The sequence below is a fragment of the Thamnophis sirtalis genome, unplaced genomic scaffold (assembly GCF_051295495.1).
Source record: "Thamnophis sirtalis isolate CommonGarterSnake01/CBP01778 unplaced genomic scaffold, rThaSir2_p1.2 scaffold_17, whole genome shotgun sequence".
Lineage (NCBI taxonomy): Eukaryota > Metazoa > Chordata > Lepidosauria > Squamata > Natricidae > Thamnophis > Thamnophis sirtalis.
The window spans coordinates 3,857,941-3,879,626 of record NW_028261397.1 but is presented as its reverse complement, the minus strand read 5'-3'; the positions used below and the strand labels follow the sequence as shown (position 1 = coordinate 3,879,626).

Here is a 21,686-nt window from a genome sequence, read left to right as displayed (position 1 = left end):
AAAAAATCCTTGCTTAGTTGAGTTCCCAACTCTTGCAGCTACCTCTGGGGAATGGATTCCAACAGTCTGGGGAGGACTGATGGGATTTGGGGAGGGGCTTCCCATGTGCTCCAACCCTTTTGTCTGGGTCAGGTGACTCAGTTTTCTTTCCTTTGTTTCTTTAAGGGCTTGGTTCCTTCTTATCTATCCCCTGAAGGGGTCTTAGGGGTGGGGGGTGGGGAGAGGAGATGCTTGGCTTCCTGCCGGCCTGCCTGCTTTGCCTTTTAAGCCTGGCAGCTGCAGGCTAGTCTCCCAAGGGGCAACCCAGGGGATGGCAAGAGTTCCAGCACCGCCTTAAGTCACGAAAGCCAATTGGGTGACTTTGGGTCAATCACCAGGAGACTGTGAGTTCTAGTCCCACTTTAGGCATGAAAGCCATCTGGGTGACTTTGGGTCAATCACCAGGAGACAGTGAGTTCTAGTTCCACCTTAGGCATGAAAGCCATCTGGGTGACTTTGGACCAATCACCAGGAGACAGTGAGTTCTAGTCCCACCTTAGGCATGGGTGAATTTGGGTCAATCACCAGGAGAGAGTGAGTTCTAGTCCCACCTTACGCGTTAAAGCCATCTGGGTGACTTTGGGTCAATCACCGGGAGAGAGTGAGTTCTAGTCCCGCCTTAGGCATGAAAGCAGACTGGGTGTCTTTGGGTCAATCACCAGGAGACACTGAGTTCTAGTCCCACTTAGGCATGAAAGCCATCTGGGTGACTTTGGGTCAATCACCAGGAGAGAGTGAGTTCTAGTCCCACCTTAGGCATGAAAGCTGGCTGGGTGACTTTGGACCAATCACCAGGAGACACTGAGTTCTAGTTCCACCTTAGGCATGAAAGCCATCTGGGTGACTTTGGACCAATCACCAGGAGACAGTGAGTTCTAGTTCCACCTTAGGCATAAAAACCATCTGGGTGACTTTGGGCCAATCACCAGGAGACAGTGAGTTCTAGTCCCACCTTAGGCATGAAAGCCATCTGAGTGACTTTGGGCCAATCACCAGGAGACTGTGAGTTCTAGTCCCACCTTAGGCATGAAAGCCATCTGAGTGACTTTGGGCCAATCACCAGGAGACTGTGAGTTCTAGTCCCACCTTAGGCATGAAAGCCATCTGAGTGACTTTGGGCCAATCACCAGGAGACTGTGAGTTCTAGTCCCACCTTAGGCATGAAAGCCATCTGAGTGACTTTGGGCCAATCACCAGGAGACTGTGAGTTCTAGTCCCACCTTAGGCATGAAAGCCATCTGAGTGACTTTGGGCCAATCACCAGGAGACTGTGAGTTCTAGTCCCACCTTAGGCATAAAAGCTGGCTGGGTGATTTTGGACCAATCACCAGGAGAGAGTGAGTTCTTAGCTACTTTCAGTTTTCCATGAGGCCGGATATTACAGGTAGTCCTCAACCTACAACAGTTCTTTTAGTGACCATTTGAAGTTACATTTGTAGTCTTCCATTTATAACAGTTCATTCTTATGACGGCTGCAGCATCCCTGCAGCCAGGGGATCAAGATTTAGACGCTTGGCAACTGGCATGAATTTATGAGAGCTGGGCTGTCCCAGGGCCATGCCATCCCCTTTCTGCGACTGTCTGACAAGCCAAAAGTCAATGGGAAAAGCCAGAGTTGTGCAATGACTGCACGATTCACTTAATAACTGCAGTGACTTGCTTAACAACGGTGGGGGAAAAGTCATAAAATGAGGCAAAAGCCATGAACATCTGTCACCCAGCTGGCTTTCATGTTAAAGGAGGGACTAGAACTCACAGTCTCCCGGTGATTGGCCCAAAGTCACCCAGCTGGCTTTCATGTTAAAGGAGGGACTAGAACTCACAGTCTCCTGGTGATTGGCCCAAAGTCACCCAGCTGGCTTTCATGCCTAAGTTCAGACTAGAACTGACTGTCTCCCAGTGATTGGCTCAAAGTTACTCTGCTGACTTCTACTCGAGGGCAGGACTGCAACTCATAGTCTCCTGGTGATTGGCCCAAAGTCACCCATGTTAGGAATATAATCTAACTGTTGGGTTGGCAATATATAAATCATGTAACAATGCTGTACCTGTTTCTTTAAATCATACTGTAAATGTGATTGGTTGCTGTTTTCCCTCAATCGGCCATAAGAGGGAGCCAGAACGACTGTTAGCTCTCTGTTCGTTAGATGCTGGGCTGATCTGATCTGAGTGTTTTGGAAGCTGGCTGTTAGAAAGTGCCGTGAGCTATTGTAAGTTTTGCAACTGTTAGCAAACTTTGTGTACCGAACTGATTATGATACTTGACTATGTTAGTTTGGATTATCCCTTAACTGAAAGACGTTGATGACTGACTGAATTATCCGTGTATGACTTGGACTGTTTGATGGACTCTGATACTTCTATTTCCACGAAAGTAAAAGCCTATTTAAACTGCAGTGACTCTGTATGCTGGTTTGTGTGTTCTCCAACACAACTCTCCCAACGCTTCGCTGAATGTACTCGCTCTCCCAACGGGGAGCTTACCTAACAACCTAGCTGGCTTTCGTGCCTAAAGCAGGACTAGAACTCCCCATCTCCTGGTGATTGGCCCAGAGTCACCCAGTTGGCTTTCATAACTAAGGATGGGCTAGAATTCACGGTCCCCTGCTTGTGCCTTCACCATGGAACCAAACTGCTAATCTGCACAGCATCTTCTCACACTCACCTTTGTGGGGGAGCCAATGATAGTCGGCAGGGGAGTTTTGAAGGGCCAGTCCGAGCTCCTTGGAGATGTCCCCATGTGTTTGGTGGGCGAGGTCCCCAGACTGACCGGCCGGGTGGGCTGGGGCGAATGGCCGTAGCTGCAGCCTGTGTAGGATGGGCAGATGGGATCGGAATGCTGCTTCCGAAGCTTCTGCTTGTTCTGGTAAATGTCCGTCAGGGTGGGCGTGTTTTGCAGTCGAGCTCCTGTCAACAGGAGGGACTGTGGAGACTGGGACTGCGTTGCCGAGGAACCTGGCAGGGAGGAAGAGAAATATTAGGGGATTTGGGGCATCTGGTCAACCACGGACTTGCATTTTTCAGCCCTGGCAACTGTTAATGGCCTTTTGCTCCCAGAATTCCTCAGCCAGCCTGCTTTAAGAGGGGTGGACTTCCACTCCCAGAATCCCCCAGCCAGCCTGCTTTAAGAGGGGTGGACTTCCACTCCCAGAATCCCCCAGCCAGCAGGCTTTAAGAGGGGAGGACTTCCACTCCCAGAATTCCCCAGCCAGCAGACTTTGAGATGGGTGGACTTCCACTCCCAGAATCCCCCAGCCAACATGCTTTATGAGAGGTGGGCTTCCACTCCCAGAATCCCCCAGCCAGCATGCTTTAAGAGGGGTGGACTTCCACTCCCAGAATCCCCCAGCCAGCAGGCTTTAAGAGGGGAGGACTTCCACTCCCAGAATCCCCCAGCCAGCAGACTTTGAGATGGGTGGACTTCCATTCCCAGAATCCCCCAGCCAACATGCTTTATGAGAGGTGGGCTTCCACTCCCAGAATCCCCCAGCCAGCAGGCTTTAAGAGGGGTGGACTTCCACTCCCAGAATTTCCCAGCCAGCAGGCTTTGAGATGGGTGGACTTCCATTCCCAGAATCCCCCAGCCAGAATGCTTTAAGAGGGGAGGACTTCCACTCCCAGAATTCCCCAGCCAGCATGCTTTAAGAGGGGTGGACTTCCACTCCCAGAATCCCCCAGCCAGCATGCTTTAAGAGGGGTGGACTTCTATTCCCAGAATCCCCCAGCCAGAATGCTTTAAGAGGGGAGGACTTCCACTCCCAGAATCCCTCAGCCATCATGCTTTAAGAGGGGTGGACTTCCACTCCCAGAATCCCCCAGCCAGCAGGCTTTAAGAGGGGTGGACTTCCACTCCCAGAATTTCCCAGCCAGCAGGCTTTGAGATGGGTGGACTTCCACTCCCAGAATTCCCCAGCCAGCAGGCTTTGAGATGGGTGGACTTCCATTCCCAGAATCCCCCAGCCAGAATGCTTTAAGAGGGGTGGATTTCCACTCCCAGAATTGCCCAGCCAGCCTGCTTTAAGAGGGGTGGATTTCCACTCCCAGAATTTCCCAGCCAGCAGGCTTTGAGATGGGTGGACTTCCACTCCCAGAATTCCCCAGCCAGCAGGCTTTGAGATGGGTGGACTTCCATTCCCAGAATCCCCCAGCCAGAATGCTTTAAGAGGGGAGGACTTCCACTCCCAGAATTCCCCAGCCAGCATGCTTTGAGAGGGGAGGGCTTCCACTCCCAGAATCCCCCAGCCAGCATGCTTTAAGAGGGGTGGACTTCCACTCCCAGAATCCCCCAGCCAGCATGCTTTAAGAGGGGTGGACTTCTATTCCCAGAATCCCCCAGCCAGAATGCTTTAAGAGGGGAGGACTTCCACTCCCAGAATCCCTCAGCCATCATGCTTTAAGAGGGGTGGACTTGCACTCCCAGAATCCCCCAGCCAGCAGGCTTTAAGGTGGATAGATTTCCTCTCCCAGAATTCCCCATCCAGCATGCTTGAAAATTGGTGGACTTCCAAGTCTCAGAATTCTCAGCTAATATGCTTTAAGATAGGTGGACTTCCAGATCCAGAATTCCCCAGTCAGCTTGGCAACTGACGTATACCCATTTAAAAGCATTCTGGCTGGGGAATTCTGGGAGCTGAAGCCCACCCACCTTGAAGTCCCAAATTTCAAAATACATTGTGTTCTGCCCTTTACCTGAAGTTTTATTCTTCCAGACTAACATTTGTGGCAGTTCATGTCTCCAAACCTCAGCCGGTAAATCCCTGCCGAGACACCCCCAAAAGCAAACTAGGATCACGTTTCCCCTTTTCTTTTTGGACCTGGGGGAGTAATGCATACAGCCCTACAGACCATCTGTCTTGCCCAGATGTTTTTTTTAAAAGCAGCTCCTTTGAACAGGTGCTTTCCAGAGGCACTTGAATTGACAGAATAAATCAGAACAACAGGGTTGGAAGGGACCTTGGAGGTCTTCTAGTCCAGCCCCCTGCTTTAAGGCAGGAGAGTCTGTATCATTACAGACAAATGGCTGTCCAGTCTCTTCTTAAAAACCTCCAGTAATGGAGTACACACAATTTCTGGTGGCAAGCTGTTCCACTGGTTCATTGTCCTCACTGCTAGGAAGTTTTTTCTTAGTTGTAGGTTGCTTCTCTCCTTGATTAATTTCCATCCATTTACCTTCCTTCCTCCCCCCCCCATCTTTCCATCCTTCCTTTCCTTCCTACCCTCCTCCTCCCCACCTTTTCTTCCTTCTCTCCCTCCCTTCTTCCCATCCATCCATCCATAGAATAAAGAGTTGGAAGGGACCTTGAAGGTCTGCTAATCCAGCCCCCTGCTCAAGCAGGAGAGCCCTGCCATTTCAGATAAGTCTAGTCTCAACTTCTGGTGGCAAGCTGTTCCACTGGTTAATTGTCCTCACTGTTAGGAAGTTTCTATTTAGTTCCCGGTTGCTTCTATCCTTGAGTAATTTCCATCCATTTACCTTCCTTCCTCCCCCCCATCTTTCCTCCCCATCTTTCCATCCTTTCTTCCCTCTTTCCTTCCCTCCCTCCTCCTCCCCATCTTTCCTTCCTTCCTTCTCTCCCCTCCTTCCCATCCATCCATCCATCCATCCATAGAATAAAGAGTTGGAAGGGACCTTGAAGTTCTCCTAATCCAGCCCCCTGCTCAAGCAGGAGAGCCCTGCCATTTCAGATAAGTCTAGTCTCAACTTCTGGTGGCAAGCTGTTCCACTGGTTAATTGTCCTCACTGTTAGGAAGTTTCTATTTAGTTCCCGGTTGCTTCTCTCCTTGATTAATTTCCATCCATTTACCTTCCTTCCTCCCATCATCTTTCCTCCCCATCTTTCCATCCTTTCTTCCCTCTTTCCTTCCCTCCCTCCTCCTCCCCATCTTTCCTTCCTTCCTTCTCTCCCCTCCTTCCCATCCATCCATCCATCCATCCATCCATCCATCCATCCATCCATACATACATACATACATAGAATAAATAAAGAGTTGGAAGGGACCATGAAGGTCTCCTAATCCAGACCCCTGCTCAAGCAGGAGAGCCCTGCCATTTCAGATAAGTCTAGTCTCAACTTCTGGTGGCAAGCTGTCCCACTGGTTAATTGTCCTCACTGTTAGGAAGTTTCTATTTAGTTCCCGGTTGCTTCTCTCCTTGAATAGTTTCCATCCGTTGCTTCTTGTCCTGCTTCGGAGAATAAGCTGACCCCCTTTTTCTTCTTTGGGGCAGCCCCGCAAATATTGGAAGACTGCTATCATGTCTCCCAGCAACAGTGAGAACTGGACATGGAACCACTGATTGGTTCAAAATTGGGAAAGGAGTCCGGCAAGGCTGTATACTGTCGCCCTGCTTATTTAACATATTTATTTATATGGAGTACATCATGAGAAAGGGCGGGGCTGGATAATCAAAAATTGGAATTAAGATTGCTGGGAGAAATATCAACAATCTCAAGATATGCAGACGATGCCACTCTAAGGCAGAAAGTGAAGAGGAACTAAAGAGCTTCTTGATACGGGTGAAGGAGGAGAGTGCAAAAGTTGGCTTGAAACTCAACATTAAGAAGACTAAGATCATGGCATCCGGCCCTCTCAATTCCTGGCAAATAGCTGGGGAACAAAGGGAGGGAGTGACTGATTTTAGTGACCGAGGGAGTGACCGAGGTGGCGCAGTGGTTAGAGTGCAGTACTGCAGGCCACTTCAGCTGACTGCTATCTGCAGTTCAGCGGTTCAAATCTCACCGGCTCAAGGTTGACTCAGCCTTCCATCCTTCCGAGGTGGGTAAAATGAGGACCCGGATTGTTGTTGGGGGCAAAATGCTGACTCTGTAAACCACTTAGAGAGGGCTGAAAGCCCTATGAAGCGGTATAGAAGTCTAACTGCTATTGCTATTTTCCTGGGCTCCAAGATCACCGCAGATGGGGGACTGCAGCCAAGAAATTAAAAGACACTTGCTCCTGGGGAGGAAAGCGATGGCAAATGTAGACATCATCCTAAAAAGCAAAGACATCCCCCTGCCAACAAAAGTGAGCCTAGTCAAGGCTATAGATTTCCCAGTTGCAATGGATGGCTGTGAAGGTTGGACCATAAGGAAGGTTGAGTGCCAAAGAATGGAGGCCTTTGAACTCTGGTGCTGGAGAAGACTCCTGCATTGAGTCCCTTGGACTGCAAGGCCATCCAACCGGTCAGTCCTAGAGGAGATCCACCCGGTCAGTCCTAGAGGAGATCCACCCTGACTGGTCTTTAGAAGGTCCTAAATCCTGAAGAGGAAACTCAAAGGCTTTGGCCACCTAAGGAGAAGGAAGGAAGGACTCCCTGGAGAAGAGGCTCATGCTGGGAACGATGGAGGGCAAAAGAAGAAGAAGGGGACGACAGAGAAGGAGGGGGCTGGATGGAGTCACTGAAGCAGCCGGCGTGAGCTTCAATGGACTCCAGAGGATGGGAGAGGACAGGAAGGCCTGGAGGAACGTGGTCCATGGGGTCGCGATGGGTCAGACAAAACTTCTCAACTGACACCACCATCATGTCTCCCCTGGCCCTTCTTTTCATTAGACTAGACCCAATTCTTGCAACTGTTCTCTATGTTTTAGCTTCCAGTTCCTTAACTATCTTCAACCATACTGGCTGGGGATCACGGAGAGGAGAGTCCTTCCCATCTGCTGCTTGTACCAACCCGTTCTTTTCAAGCCACCCGCTGAAGGAAGGCATAATGAGCGTGGTGAGAAAAACCATCCGCCACTGGAGGGAGGGAGGGAGGGGGAGGAGGACCAAGAGGGGAAGAAAGCTCTGGTCATCCCAGGTCACCCGAGTGGCTCAAAGGAAGCCTTTCATGAGCTACAAAGGGACGAGAACAAAGCCCTCGCAGAGTCTCAGGGAGCTTTTCATTCCAGGCCAATTGGGTGACGGCTGAGACTTGTCCTCACAAGTCCTTCTCAACGGGCCATGCGCACAGAAAGCATCTGACCGGCATCCAAGCACATGTGGGGCCCAGGAAGACAACGTCAGGCCAGGGAAGAAATCTCCATCACCCCATTCCATTTACTGACCTCTCTCTCTCTCTCTCTCTCCCTCCCTCTCCCTCTCTCCTCTATGGCACTTCAGTCGTATAGAGATAGAGATGGGATGCCTAGAGAAGCCCTGTTCTAGCAAGGATTACCTAGCTGCAATCAGTCAGTCAGTCTCCACCTAGCCTATAGGTAGGTAGGTAGGTTTCCCTCTCTATCTGTCTGTCTCCGTCCATCTATCCATAATCTCTCTCTGTCCATCCACCCACCCACCCACCTACCTATCCATCTACATATCTATTCGTCTCTTTCTCTCTCCACCCATCCATGCATCATCCCTCTGTTGATCCATCCATCATCCACCCATCTATGTATCCACCCACCCATCCCTCTCTCCACCCATCCATCCACATATCTATCCCTCTTTTTCCATCCATCCATCCATCCATCATCTCTGTTGATCCATCGATCATCCACCCACCCACTCGTCTGTCAATCTATCCAGCCACCCATCTATCACCTTTTGTCATCCATCCATCCACCCACCCACCTACATATCTATCCATCTCTTTCTCTATCAATCCATCCATCTATCTATCCATCCATCATCTCCCTCTGTTGCTCCATCCATCTTCCACCCACCCGTCTATCTATCCATCCACCCATCATTTTTTTCATTTTATTTTATTTTATTTTATTTTTTCATTTTATTGGAAATTTATATGCCGCCCTTTTCCCTGAGGGGACTCAGGGCGGCTTACAACAATAAGGGAAGGGAGTGCGAGACAAGACTTAAAAAGAAAAGAATCGTGATAAAAAGAAAATTAATCGTAAAAACACAACATTCACTCAACGTTCGGGCGGGGTTAGTGTAATCCTATCCCCAGGCCTGACGGGATAGCCAGTTCTTGAGGGCTGTGCGGAAGGCCTGGACTGTGGTGAGGGTACGGATCTCCACGGGGAGGTTGTTCCATAATGTCGGAGCTGCAACTGAGAAGGCTCTCCTCCGCGTAGTCGCCAGTCGGCACTGGCTGGCGGATGGAATTCGGAGGAGGCCTACTCTGTGCGATCTGATGGGACGCAGGGAGGTAATTGGCAGGAGGCGGTCTCTCAAATAGTCAGATCCACTACCATGGAGCGCTTTATAGGTGGTAAGTAAGACCTTGAAGTGCACCCGACGATCAACAGGTAGCCAGCGCAGCTCACGGAGGATTGGTGTTATATGGGCGAACCGTGGTGCGCCCATGATCACTCGCGCGGCCGCGTTCTGGACTAGCTGAAGTCGCCGGATGCTCTTCAATCTTGGCATCCATCCATCCATCATCTTCTCACCTGTCTATTCATCCATCCATCCATCCTTTTCTCTCATCTATCTATCCATCCATCATCTTTTCCCATCCACCCACCCACCCCTCTCTCCATCCATCCATCCACCTAACCATCTACATATCTATTCCTCTTTTTCCATCCATCCATCCATCCATCATCTCTGTTGATCAATCCATCACCCACCCACCCACCCGTCAATCTATCCATCCACCCATCTATCGTCTTTTGTCATCCATCCATCCATCATCTTCTCATCTGTCCATCCATCCATCCTTCCTTTTCTCTCATCCATCCATCATCTTTTCCCACCCACCTACCCCTCTCTCCATCCACCCATCATTTTTCATCTCTCTCTCCCCTCTCCATCTCATCTCATCTCTTTCTCTCTCTTTCTCACATAACACTGGTGGACGTACCAATGACTTGGTTCCTGAAAGCCTTGGAGATAATTCTCCATCCCTCCCGTCTCTTACCAAACGGAGCACCCAGAGCCTTGGAAACCCAGAACAGAACTGGCCTGTCGTCTAACAATTCCTTGCCCTCTGCCTCTTAAGCAGTCAAATTATCACCACCAGCTTCCTGAACGTGCTTGATTGGGAAGGCTTCAAAATTCCCGAGCAAAAGGGATCTTTGAGGCTTTGTACCTTCTTCACAGCAGACAAAAAACTCTCCCTTAAAACTCGGATTGGGTGGGGAAACAGGACGAAAAATAGAAACGGCTCACCTGAAGAGCTTCGGCCCCTTATTTCGTGCCCTTGCAGCTGCCCGCAACAGCAATGCCCAAGTTGCTCAGGTATGGTACCAACTGGGGGGGGGGGAGAGGGGAGGAAATAAAGAAATTGTCGAGTTTGTTTTCCCCCCACAAAAATGCAAATACAGGTAGTCTTTGACTTAGAGCCACAACTGAAGCTAAGATTTCTGATGTTAAGTGAGACGTTTGTTAAGTGAGTTTTGTCCCATTTTATGACAGACAGATAAAAAGACAGACAGGCAGGCAGGGTGACAGACAGGCAGGCAGGCAGACAGACAAATAGACAGACAGGCAGACAAATAGACAGGAAGGCAGGCAGGCAGATAGACAGTCAGAGGCAGACAGATAGACAGACAGGCAGGAAGATAGACAGACAGAGACAGACAGACACAAATAGACATACAGACAGACAAATAGACAGACAGGAAGGCAGGCAGGCAGATAGACAGACATACATACAGACAAATAGACAGACAGGAAGGCAGGCAGACAAGACAGACAGGCAGATAGACAGAGACAGACAGATAGACAGACAGATAGACAGACAGACAAGAAGGCAGACAGACAGACAGACAGACAGGCAGGCAAATAGACAGAGAGACAGGAAGGCAGGCAGGCAGATAAATAGAGAGACAGGTAGGCAGGCAGACAGAGACAGACAGATAAACAGACAGGCAGGCAGGCAGACAAACAGACAGGCAAATAGACAGAGAGACAGGCAGGCAGACAGATAGACAGACAGGCAGATAAATACACAGACAAACAGGCAGGCAGGCAGATAGACCGGCAGGCAGGCATATCTGATTGTTAAGTGAAACACTGCAGTTGTTAAATTAGTAACATGGTTATTAATAGCAATAGCAGTTAGACTTATCTACCGCTTCATAGGGCTTTCAGCCCTCTCTAAGCGGTTTACAGAGTCAGCACATCGCCCCCAACAATCTGGGTCCTCATTTTACCCACCTCGGAAGGAGGGAAGGCTGAGTCAACCTTGAGCCGGTGAGATTTGAACCGCCGAACTGCAGATAGCAGTCAGCTGAAGTGGCCTGCAGTACAGCACTCTAACCATTGCGTCACCTTAAGTGAATCATGCTCGCCTCTTTGCTTGCCAGGTGGTCGCAAAAGGAGATCACATGACCCGGCACGCTGCAACCGTCATAAATATGAATCAGTTGCCAAAGGTCTGAATGTAGCTCATATGACTGTGGGGACACTGCAAGGGTCATAAGTATGAAAAATGGTTATAAGTTGCTATTTTCAGCGCTGTTGTAACTTCGAATGGTCACTGAATCAACCGTTGTAAGTCGAGGACCACCTGTACTAAAACCAGGGGGAAAAAACCCCATGCAAAACCACCAGACGAGCGAGTAAAAAAAAACAGGTTGGAACCACCATCTCCCCAGTCACAGCCCAGCCCGAGGATTACAGCATAATCGCTCTCCGTAAACACTATACAGCTAGTCCTCGGTTTACAACCGTTCATTTAGTGACCGTTCAAAGTTGCAGTGTCACTGAAAAAAGTGACTTAGGACCGTTTTTTCACACTTACGACCTTCATACCAGGCCCACGATCAGGTGATCAAAATTCAGAGGCTTCGCAGCGGGTTCATACTTATGACCGTCGCAGGGGCCACGCGATCCCCTTTTGCGACCTCCTGACAGGGAAAGTCAATGTGGAAGCCAGATTCACTTAACAACCAGGTTGCTAAGTTATCTACTATAGTGATTCGCTTAACAACGGTGGCAAGAGAGGTCTTAAAATGGGGGGGGGGAACCTCACTTAACAAACGTCTCGCTTTAGTGATGGAAATGCTGGGCTCAATTGCGGTCATAAGTCGAGGATGACCGGTAGAGGCCCAAAGAGGTTGCCTCTTGGGTTTTATTTTTTTATTTATTTATTTAATTAATTTAATATATACATTCACAATTACATGATCTCATAACTGTTATTAATAATATGTATTTATAACAATTTCCCCCCTACAGTTGACAATATACTTGAAATTGCTTTCTTACCATCCCATAACTCCATCTTATCTTACATTCCTACTTCTTCTTCCTTCCTTCCCTCCTTCCTTCCCTCCTTTCTTCTCTCCTACTCTCCTTCCTTCCCTCCTTCCTTCCTTCCCTCCCCCCTTTCTTCTCTCCTTCCCTCCTTCCTTCCCTCCTTTCTTCTCTCCTCCTCTCCTTCCTTTCCCCCTTCCTTCCCCCCTTCCTTCTCTCCTTTCTTCTCTCCTTCCTTCCCTCCCTCCTTTCTTCTCTCCTCCTCTCCTTCCTTCTCTCCTACATTCCCTCCTTCCTTCCCTCCTTTCTTCTCTCCTTCCTTCCCTCCTTTCTTCTCTCCTTCCTTCCCTCCCTCCTTCCTTCCCCCCTTTCTTCTCTTTCTTGCCCCTTGGGTTTTAGATCACGATTTTGGGCTGGTGCTGTAATTTTGGGGCTCACCTAGCGGTGAAGGGGAATACGGCCTCGAAGACCCCGTGGACAGCCTGCGCCCCACAGTCTGGACAGTGTCCGCCTGCACCGGGGAGCTGGAGCCGGTCTTCAGGAAGCCCAAAGGGCTGGTGTTTGACCGCCGCACTGCCCCAGATCTGAAAGGAGAAGAGAAAAAGTTTAATAAAAGAAACCCAGAATAACAAGCTAAGACACCCAGGGGAAAACGAAGGGAAAATCTGTATATATTGCCCATCTGGCAACATCCTGACAGAAGGGCAATCTCCAAATGTTTAATCTTTGACTATTTCCTTAGTTACAGCAAGGATATTTGTACATACACATATACATACAATTCTATCTATCTGTCTGTCTGTCTGCCTGCCTGCCTACCTATCTACCTACCTAATATCTATCTATCTATCTATCTATCTATCTATCTATCTATCTATCTATCTATCTATCATCTATCTATCTATCTATCTATCTATCTATCTATCTATCTATCCTAATCTCTATCTATCCTAATATCTATCTATCTATCTATCTATCTATCTATCTATCTATCTATCTATCTATCTATCTATCTATCTATCTATCTATCTATCTACCTACCTACCTACCTACCTACCTAATCTCTCTCTATCTCTCTCTGTATCTATCTATCTATCTATCTATCTATCTATCTATCTATCTATCTATCTATCTATCTATCTACCTACCTACCTACCTAATCTCTCTCTCTCTCTGTATCTATCTATCTATCTATCTATCTATCTATCTATCTATCTATCTATCTATCTATCTATCTATCTCTACCTACCTACCTACCTACCTACCTACCTACCTACCTACCTACCTACCTACCTACCTATCATCTATCTATCTATCATTACCTACCTACCTACCTACCTACCTAGTCTTCATTGTCATTGTACAAAATAGAACAAAATTGGTTATCTATGTCTATTTCTCCATATCTACATCAGAGCTGCGTCCCAACCGGTAGTGGGATGCTGGCCTGGGTTGCAAAACCAGCAGGGACCCAGGCTGGCCATGCCTCCGAACTGTCTCCCCAGTCGCTGCCACCGTCTCGTTTTGGAGTTTTGTGCATGCGATCAACAATTTCTATTGGACTGCGCCTGCACGCGAGAGTGCACACGAGCAAAGCAGCAGTACCACCGACTAGAACCCACCCCTGATTTACATCTATACCTATCTCTCTCTCTCTCTCTCTGCATTTCTGTGTGTGTGTGTGTGGAGTAGTGTGGCGGCCTAGAGGTGGAGCTCTTGCCTCACAATTAGGAGGCTGTGAGTTTGATCCTAGGTAGAGGCTAAGTATAGTATAGAGTAGTGTAGCATATAGTATAGCATAGTATAGTATAGTATAGTATAGTATAGTATAGCATACGGTAGTGTGGTGTAGCATAGAGTAGTATAGTGTAGTTTAGTATAGAGTAGTATAGTATAGTATAGAGTAGTGTAGCATATAGTATAGTATAGTATAGTACAGTACAGTACAGTACAGTACAGTACAGTACAGTATAGTGTGGTGTAGCATAGAGTAGTATAGTGTAGTATAGGGTTCCACCACAAAATCGCGGAGGACAAAATCACGCTCGCCGAAAGCGCGCATTTGACGTCATCACAGTGCGACGAAAACATCGCACTGTGATCGAAAAATGTAAAAATAAAGCGAAAACCTTACCCTAACCCCCCAAACCTAACCCTAAACCTAACCCTAAACCTAACCGTTAACGTAACGCTAAACCTAACGCTAACCCTTAACCTAACGCTCTAAACCTAACCCTAACCCTTAACCTAACCCTAACCCTAACGTGAATCGGCTTGCTTTAATTTTAATTTTATTTCAATTTTTAATTTTTTTCGTCGCGCTGTGATGAGGTCACATGCGCGCTTTCGTCGAGCGTGATTTTGTCCTCCGCGGTTTTGATGGGTCACGTAGTATAGAGTAGTGTAGCATAGAGTAGTAAGAGTAGTATAGTATAGTGTAGTACAAAGGAGTATAGCATAGTGTAGCATAGAGTAGTGTAGTGTAGCATAGAGTAGTGTAGCGTAGTATATAGTAGTGTAGTGTAGTGTAGAAAGTATAGGATTTGTGTGTGTGTACATCTCTCTCTCGTCTCTTCTCTCTCTATCATCCATCCATCCATCCATCCATCCATCCATCCATCCATCCATCCATCCATCCATCTCTGCCCACCTAATCTGGTCTCCTATAGCTATACCCGTCTGTCTGTCTGCCATCTGTCTGTATCTAGCTACCTCTTCTTGTCTCTCTCTCTCCCTGCCTACCCAATCGGCAATTGAGCTGCTTCTACAAGGCAAAGTTTGGACCAGGCCCCTCCGTTCCACTCCAGGAAAATCCGGCTTAGAAATACATTTAAAAAAAAATAAAATAAAAATCCGGGTCTACCATCCGCCAGGCAGAGGTGGAGTACAGCCAGTCCCCTCCGTAAGGCCGCAAGTGGAATTAAAAATCCCGTTGCTATGCGAGGCGTTCGCTAAGTGGCTCCCACCCAATTTCACCTTTTTTTTCTTTTCTTTGCCCTGGGGGTGCTAAGCAAACCCCAGCAGTCGTTAAGTGAATCGTGTGACTAACTTAATAGCTGCAGCGATTCGCTTAACAACTGTGGCGAGAGGAGAGGTCGGGGAAGTGGGTCAAAACTCACTTAGCAACTGTCTCACTTAACAACATAAATATTGGGCACAATTGTGGTCGTAAGTCGAGGACTACCTGTATCTGATTTTCGCTGGGGAAGCCAGTCAAATGCAGGTAATCCTCAAGTTACAAGAGTTCAGTTTAGTGACCCTTCAAAGTTACAAGGGCACTGAAAAATAATGACTCGTGACCGTTTTTCACACTTACGACCGTTGTGGCATCCCCGTGGTCACGGGATCAAAATCTGGATGCTTGGCAACTGATTCGTACTTATGACAGCCGCAGTGTCCCAGAGTCATTCATGGGATCAACATTTGTGGCCTTCTGATGAGCAAAGTCAATGGGGAAGCTAGATTCCCTTAACGACCCTGTGACTACCTTCACACATGTAGTGATTCACTTAACGACCATGGCAAGAAGGGCCGTAAAGTGAGGCCAAACTCACAGAGCAACTTAACACTTGCTTAGCAACAACAATTTTGCGCTCAATTGTGGTCGTAAGTCAATGTTGTGGCTGGCAGCAGATTCGGGCAGTGAGGAGGTTGGGGAGGAACCTGGGCCAGTCCTGGAGTCTGGGGAAGGCTCTGATGAGGGCTTCGTGTGGGAGGCAGAGAGGGGGCCAGGGCCGTATTCCAGTTATCAGCTGCCTTCGGAGTTGGACATCAGTGGGGCAGAAGAACAGCTGGAGCCTGTTCCCAGTGTGTGCATGTGCAGAGTTGACAGATGAAGGGAACAGCTAAAGGGGTCGACTTGGGAGTAAGGCCACAGGTGGACGATGAATGGCCCCTCCCATGGGGAATAAAAGAGGAGCGAAAGGGGAGTGGAGTTTGCAGGAGACAATTAGTTCACTTAATTGGTTTAGGACTCTCTGAGGCTCCTTGCCAAGTTCTGCCAATATCGGCCTCGCAGCTCTCCAAGCCAGATAAGGTCTGTGACTGTAAATCCTCCCCTGAAAGACTTTGCTGGATGTGAAGGACCAGAATTCAGAGTCAATTAATAAAAGGGGCTTTTGTCGGGACAAGAAGTTTGCTTCAGGCTCTTGGGAAGCCTCGGTCAGAACCCAGCCGAAGATCCAGGGACTTGGGAGATCTTACCTTGGTGACCCGTGGGGATTTGACCCCGGGCTGGTGGCGGACGTCAGGTTCTGCTCTATGAGCTGGTAGTTCCGTAGCTGAGTAGGGACCGGGATGGGCACCGTTTCGCTCCGGGGAGAGACGGAAGGCTGGCACTGCCTGCAGATGAGGGACAAAGAGAGCTGCAATGAACAAAGGCAGGACAACTTCTGGGCCACGAGGAGTGCCACCAAGTCCTCTTCTCCACGGAGAGAAACTTTCATGGCTAAGTGTTAGACGATGGCGAAGAGCACGAAAGAGATCAGAGGGGAGGGAACTCTCACGGAGGAGGCCTGGCTTTGAAGGAAGTTAGCACCCACCCCTCTCCGGGAAGAATGAAATATCCTGGGAAATATTGAAAAGGCAGAATATATTGGACAAAAATTTGGAAATGGGTGCAAGAAATTACAGGAGAACAGATAAAATACAAACCCGAAATCCTTCTGCTGGGAATAATCAAAGGGAAATATACAAAGAAAATTAAGTACATATTAGCACGTCTGCTAACTACAGCTAGAATAGCATTTGCCCAATGCTGGAAAGAAAATAATACCCCCCTCGGACGAATTAGTGATAAAAAAAAACTTTGGATTGTGCAGAGATGGACAAATTAACACTGAAATTAAAAGATAAAGAAGAGTCGGAATATTATGAAATTTGGAACAATTGGTACAAATGGCTGCAAAACAAGAATAAAATAATTAAGCCAAAAAACTATATATAAATATATATATAGAACTGTGGGTAAATATAGAAGCGAAATATTATATACATGTACAGGTATGATGACATAACAATGTTGATGTAATGACTGCAAGATGTTGTAGAAGGGAAAAAATAATAAAAAATCTGCTAATTAAAAAAAAAAGGCAGAATATTATATTTCCCTAGATGTGAAAAGGGAGAAACGTGTTTTCTAAAGACAAAGGAACTCCCTGCAGCTTGCTGCCCGCCCCTCTGTCAATTAGCCATTAAAGGCTGGGCTAGTCTACATAACAAAGGTAGTATTTGCCTGCCCCAGAAACTCCCATGGCTCAAAAGACACACAGCCTACAAAGTTAGCTAAGATACCCACCCCCCCAGGAGTCTGACAACCAATCAGAATACATTTCTTACACAGAAACAGGAAACAGAGAGGCGGGGCTGAACAGAGAGTATTAAAAAACTCAGGAATTCTCAACAAGTCCCTTTATTCTCTCTCTCTTTTTTCTTCTTCACGCAACATCTGGAAGCATGTTTTCAGGAGCTCAAGCCATGTGATCCTGCCCACCATTAAACCATCTTTCCAGTGTCCTTCCCTCCACCCCACCCCCCAACTTGGAACTGAACCCAGGAGGACATTTCTTCCAACAGCTGGAAAATTCGGGCATGCAATATTTAAAAAAAGAAAAAGAAGAAAGAAAGAGGTTGCGATATAAACATTTTTTTAAAAAAAGAAATGGATTGCCTCTCCTCTCCCTTTTCTTTCTGGCGGTTTGAGATGTGGCGGGCAGGCGCCGAGCCCTGATTCCCCCTCCTCCTTCCCCTTTAAAGCTTTTCAAAACAAAACCTCCCTTTCTAGGAAAACCCACCAGGGAAAGGGAGAACAGGAAGTTCAGAAGTCAGGATGGCCGACTGAGTTTGTTGATTCAAGGCTCATAAAAGTCAGGAGACTTGGGAAAAGGACCCCGGGGGGAAGAAAAGAAGAAAACAGATGATGTAACTTGTCCCTTGGATAGTCAACAAAGCAGCGGGGAGCCACCTGGGCAGAGGGAGGGCAGGGCACGCACCTGCTTGCACTCGGCACCTGGGGCTGCAAATGCAGAGAGCGAAGGTTGCCGGCTTCCCTGGAAGACGGCCAGCTGGGGCTAAGATTCTGGCCTGTTTCTGTCCCCCCCTCCCCCTCCCCAAAAAGTCTGAGTTCAGCTCATCGGCTCCGAACACCTTCCAGATGGGGTGGTTCAAACCCACGCTTGGGAGTGCGGGAGGCAGGGAAGTAGCTTCTGTCGGTATATAAGTAATTATGAGCCGGAATAGACATGGGAACAGGTCAGCCAATGGGGACTGCTCAGAGCCTGGCTTAAGCCTAAAATCAGGGGTCACCAACCTTTCGGACCTCAGGGACCACTAAATTAATAACTGTAAATCCCAGGGACCACTAATATGATCTGCCTAACGACTGGGTGGGTGGGCGTGGCTAGGTGATAATGTGACTGGGCAGGCGTGGCCAACACAATGTCACTCACATCGAGGGGCACCTTGCCAGCCTCTACTCGTCCCTCCCCTCCCAGCCCCTCCTTGCCTGCCCGCCCGGGCTCCTTAGGGCCCCAACAGGAAGCAGTTGCTGGAGCTAAGCAGCCTCCATGAGAAAGAGTTGGCACAACAGTTCAGTTCAAATTGGATCTGACCGAGGAGGAGGCTCAGCAGAAGCACCTCACTGAGGACTAGGAGCATAGGCTTTCCAAGCAGAGGAAAGACCCACGGGAGTGCACGGCCAGGTGCCGGCGCCTGGAGGCTCAGCGGGCTGAGATGGTCAGCCAGTTCCAGGCCATGATGCAGCCCCACTGGAACGAGGCCCTCCGGCTCTTCGCCACCAGCGGCTCTTCCCTCCAGCCTTCACCCAAAGCCCCCCAACCAGGAGGCTGAAGCAGACCCCAAGTCAGAATTTCTGCCCCCCTCCGACCTGCGCAAAAAGACCCCGAAGGGGAAGACTCTCTGCAGCAACACAAGCATTCGTTGCACGCATCCATCCCAGGGGCCGCAGTTTGAGGACCCCTGATTTAGTGCCATATAAAAAATGCAAATAATTTCCCCCCCGATTGGAACTGAACCCAGATGGACATTCCTTCCAGCACATGCATCTACTTTATATCATTGTATATAAAGAAGTTTCTTATTTAAATGTATCCGGCCGAATAATTTACTTAGTGTGTTGAGCTGAAAAAACTCTTAACAACTTCCAGCCTAGCGACTTCCATCAGAGGAGAGAATTCTGGGATTCTGTCTCTGTAGGGCGTACGCTGAGATTTTCAGATGAAAAGGCTAACACGGGTAGTCCTCGACTTACAACAGGCTCGTTCAGTGACCGTTCAAAGTTACAACGGCACTGAAAATGCAAAAGGGTCATTTTTCACTGTTACGACCTTTGCAGCATCCCCATGATCGAAATTATGGATGCTTGGCAACTGGTTCATACTTATGATCCGTTGCTGTGTCCCAAGGCCACGCGGTCCCCTTTTGCGACGAGCAAAATCCGGGGGGAGGGAAAGGGGACAGAGCCAAGATTCACTTAGCAACTGGGTTACTAACTTATCAATTGCTGTGATTCACTTCGCAGCTGTGGCAAAAAAAGTGTCATAAAATGGGGCAAAACCCACTTAACCACGGACATTTTAGGCTCAGCTGTGGTCGTTAGCGCTCCAGAGGCTCAACGGAAAAGCTTTCTATCTCTTGCTGCCTTAAGAAGGTTCAAAACATCCCTAAAGATCCATCTCATCCTGGGCTCCCCCCCCCTCTTTTTTTTTTGAACTATTACCATCCGGCAGCCGATACAGGACAATAAAAACAAGGAGAAATAGGCTGAAAAACGGCTTCTATCCCAGGGCAGTAACTATATCGAATCCTACTGTATAGTGAGATATTAATGCAATATTTTCAGTTTTAATTATATAGCATGTGAAGCAGTGGTGGGTTTCAATTTTTTTGGGAACCTACTCTGTGGGTGTGGCCTCCTTTGTGGGAGTGGCTTGCCGGCCATGTGACCTGGTGGGAGTAGCTTGCCGGCCATGTGTTCTCTCTCTCTCTCTCCTTCCTTTTGTCTCTCTGTCCCTTTTTCCTTTTTTTCTTTCATCTCTCTCACTTTTTTTTCTTTCTTTCTTTCTTCCTTTCTTTCTTTCTCTCTCTCTCTCTCTCTGTGTGTGTGTGTGTGTGTGTGAGTGGTGGGTTTCAAAAACTTTTGGAACCTCTTCTGTAGGTGTGGCCTGCTTTCCGTGTCCACTGGTGGAACCTCTTCTAACCGGTTCGGTAGATTTGACGAACCGGTTCTACCGAATAGGTACGAACTGGTAGGAACCCACCTCTGATGTGAAGGATGTGTGTTTTTGTTTTATGGGTTTTTTTAAACAAAAAGTTTATTATTAGATAAACGTTAAAAACACTGGACGTAGTGCGACATTTCTGGCATAAACATTTCCATATAATTTTTGGATCGTACGACAATTACATTTCATATCCATTACATAGGTAGGTGTAGTCAGTCAGATTACCTGTCCATTAATCCCTTCTTCTACCTGATTACTAACCATACAAATACATATCCGATTCCTACCTGTCACATAAACTTAATACCATTAATTTTCCAATTCTTAACTTGTCTTGTGTTTTTCTGTCCCGGCCTTTTCCCTTATTTTCTAACCATCGGTACCATTTGTCCCAGATTCCGTGATATTCTGTCTCACCCTTGTCTTTGTTTTATAGTTATAATGTACACGGAAGGCGGCATTTAATTCCGTTGTGCGGGATGCAGTGACAATGAAGTAAAAGTCAACTCAACTACTTACCCTCCACACATCAGGAACTCGCTCGAGGCTCTCCGGCCCACGGTGGTGGCCAGCGGGAGATCATCTGCAGGGAAAAGAGACGGATCGCACAACAGGCTCCTTTTATACACTTGTCCACTTGCGATACCCCACTCGAGGGCCTATCAATTCAGAATTTCAGATAAACAAGCTAACAGAAAACGACAGTCCAGTCAACACTGACAGGGCAAGGCATTTGTACAGGGGTCTCCAGCCTCGGCCATTTTAAGCCTAACATAAAGGTTCTCCTTGCACGTATGTGCTAGTCGTTCCCAACTCTAGAAAGGAGGATGAAGAGGGAAGGGAAAAGAAGAGAAGGAAGGAAGGAAGGAGGAAGATAGGAGAAAAATGGAAGGAAGGAAGGAAAGGGAGAGAGGGAGGGAAGGAAAAGGAAGGAAGGAGGATAAAAGGAAAATGGAAAGAAGGAAGGAAAGGGAGAGAGGGAAGAAAGGAAGGAGGAAATGAGGAAAATGGAAGGAAGGAAGGAAGGAAGGAAAGGGAGAGGGAAGGAAGGAAGGAGGAAATGAGGAAAATGGAAGGAAGGAAGGAAAGGGAGAGAGGGAGGGAAGGAAAAGGAAAGAAAGGAGGAAGGAAGGAGGATAGGAGGAAAATGGAAAGAAGGAAGGAAAAGGAGAGAGGGAAGGAAGGAAGGAAGGAGGAAATGAGGGAAATGGAAGGAAGGAAGGAAAGGGAGGGAGGGAGGGAAGGAAGGAGGTTATAATGAGGGTGAATGAGGGTCTCAGGGAAGTCCTGCATTAGCTCTTGGCCACCACAGGTGCTCCCAG

The 21,686-nt window shown here is 48.0% G+C and overlaps 1 protein-coding gene across 1 annotated transcript in view; it reads right to left on the bottom strand.

The window, feature by feature from the left end:
- ULK2 (unc-51 like autophagy activating kinase 2) overlaps nt 1–21,686 on the bottom strand; it is a 146,717-nt gene that overhangs the window by 33,748 nt on the left and 91,283 nt on the right. The window contains exons 14-18 of the mRNA XM_087702817.1: nt 20,884–20,947; nt 16,328–16,465; nt 12,563–12,708; nt 10,094–10,174; nt 2,705–2,994 (exon numbers count right to left, since the gene is read on the bottom strand). Of these exons, the coding sequence (XP_087558943.1) occupies nt 2,705–2,994; nt 10,094–10,174; nt 12,563–12,708; nt 16,328–16,465; nt 20,884–20,947 (719 nt within the window). The remainder of the gene's footprint in view (nt 1–2,704; nt 2,995–10,093; nt 10,175–12,562; nt 12,709–16,327; nt 16,466–20,883; nt 20,948–21,686) is intronic.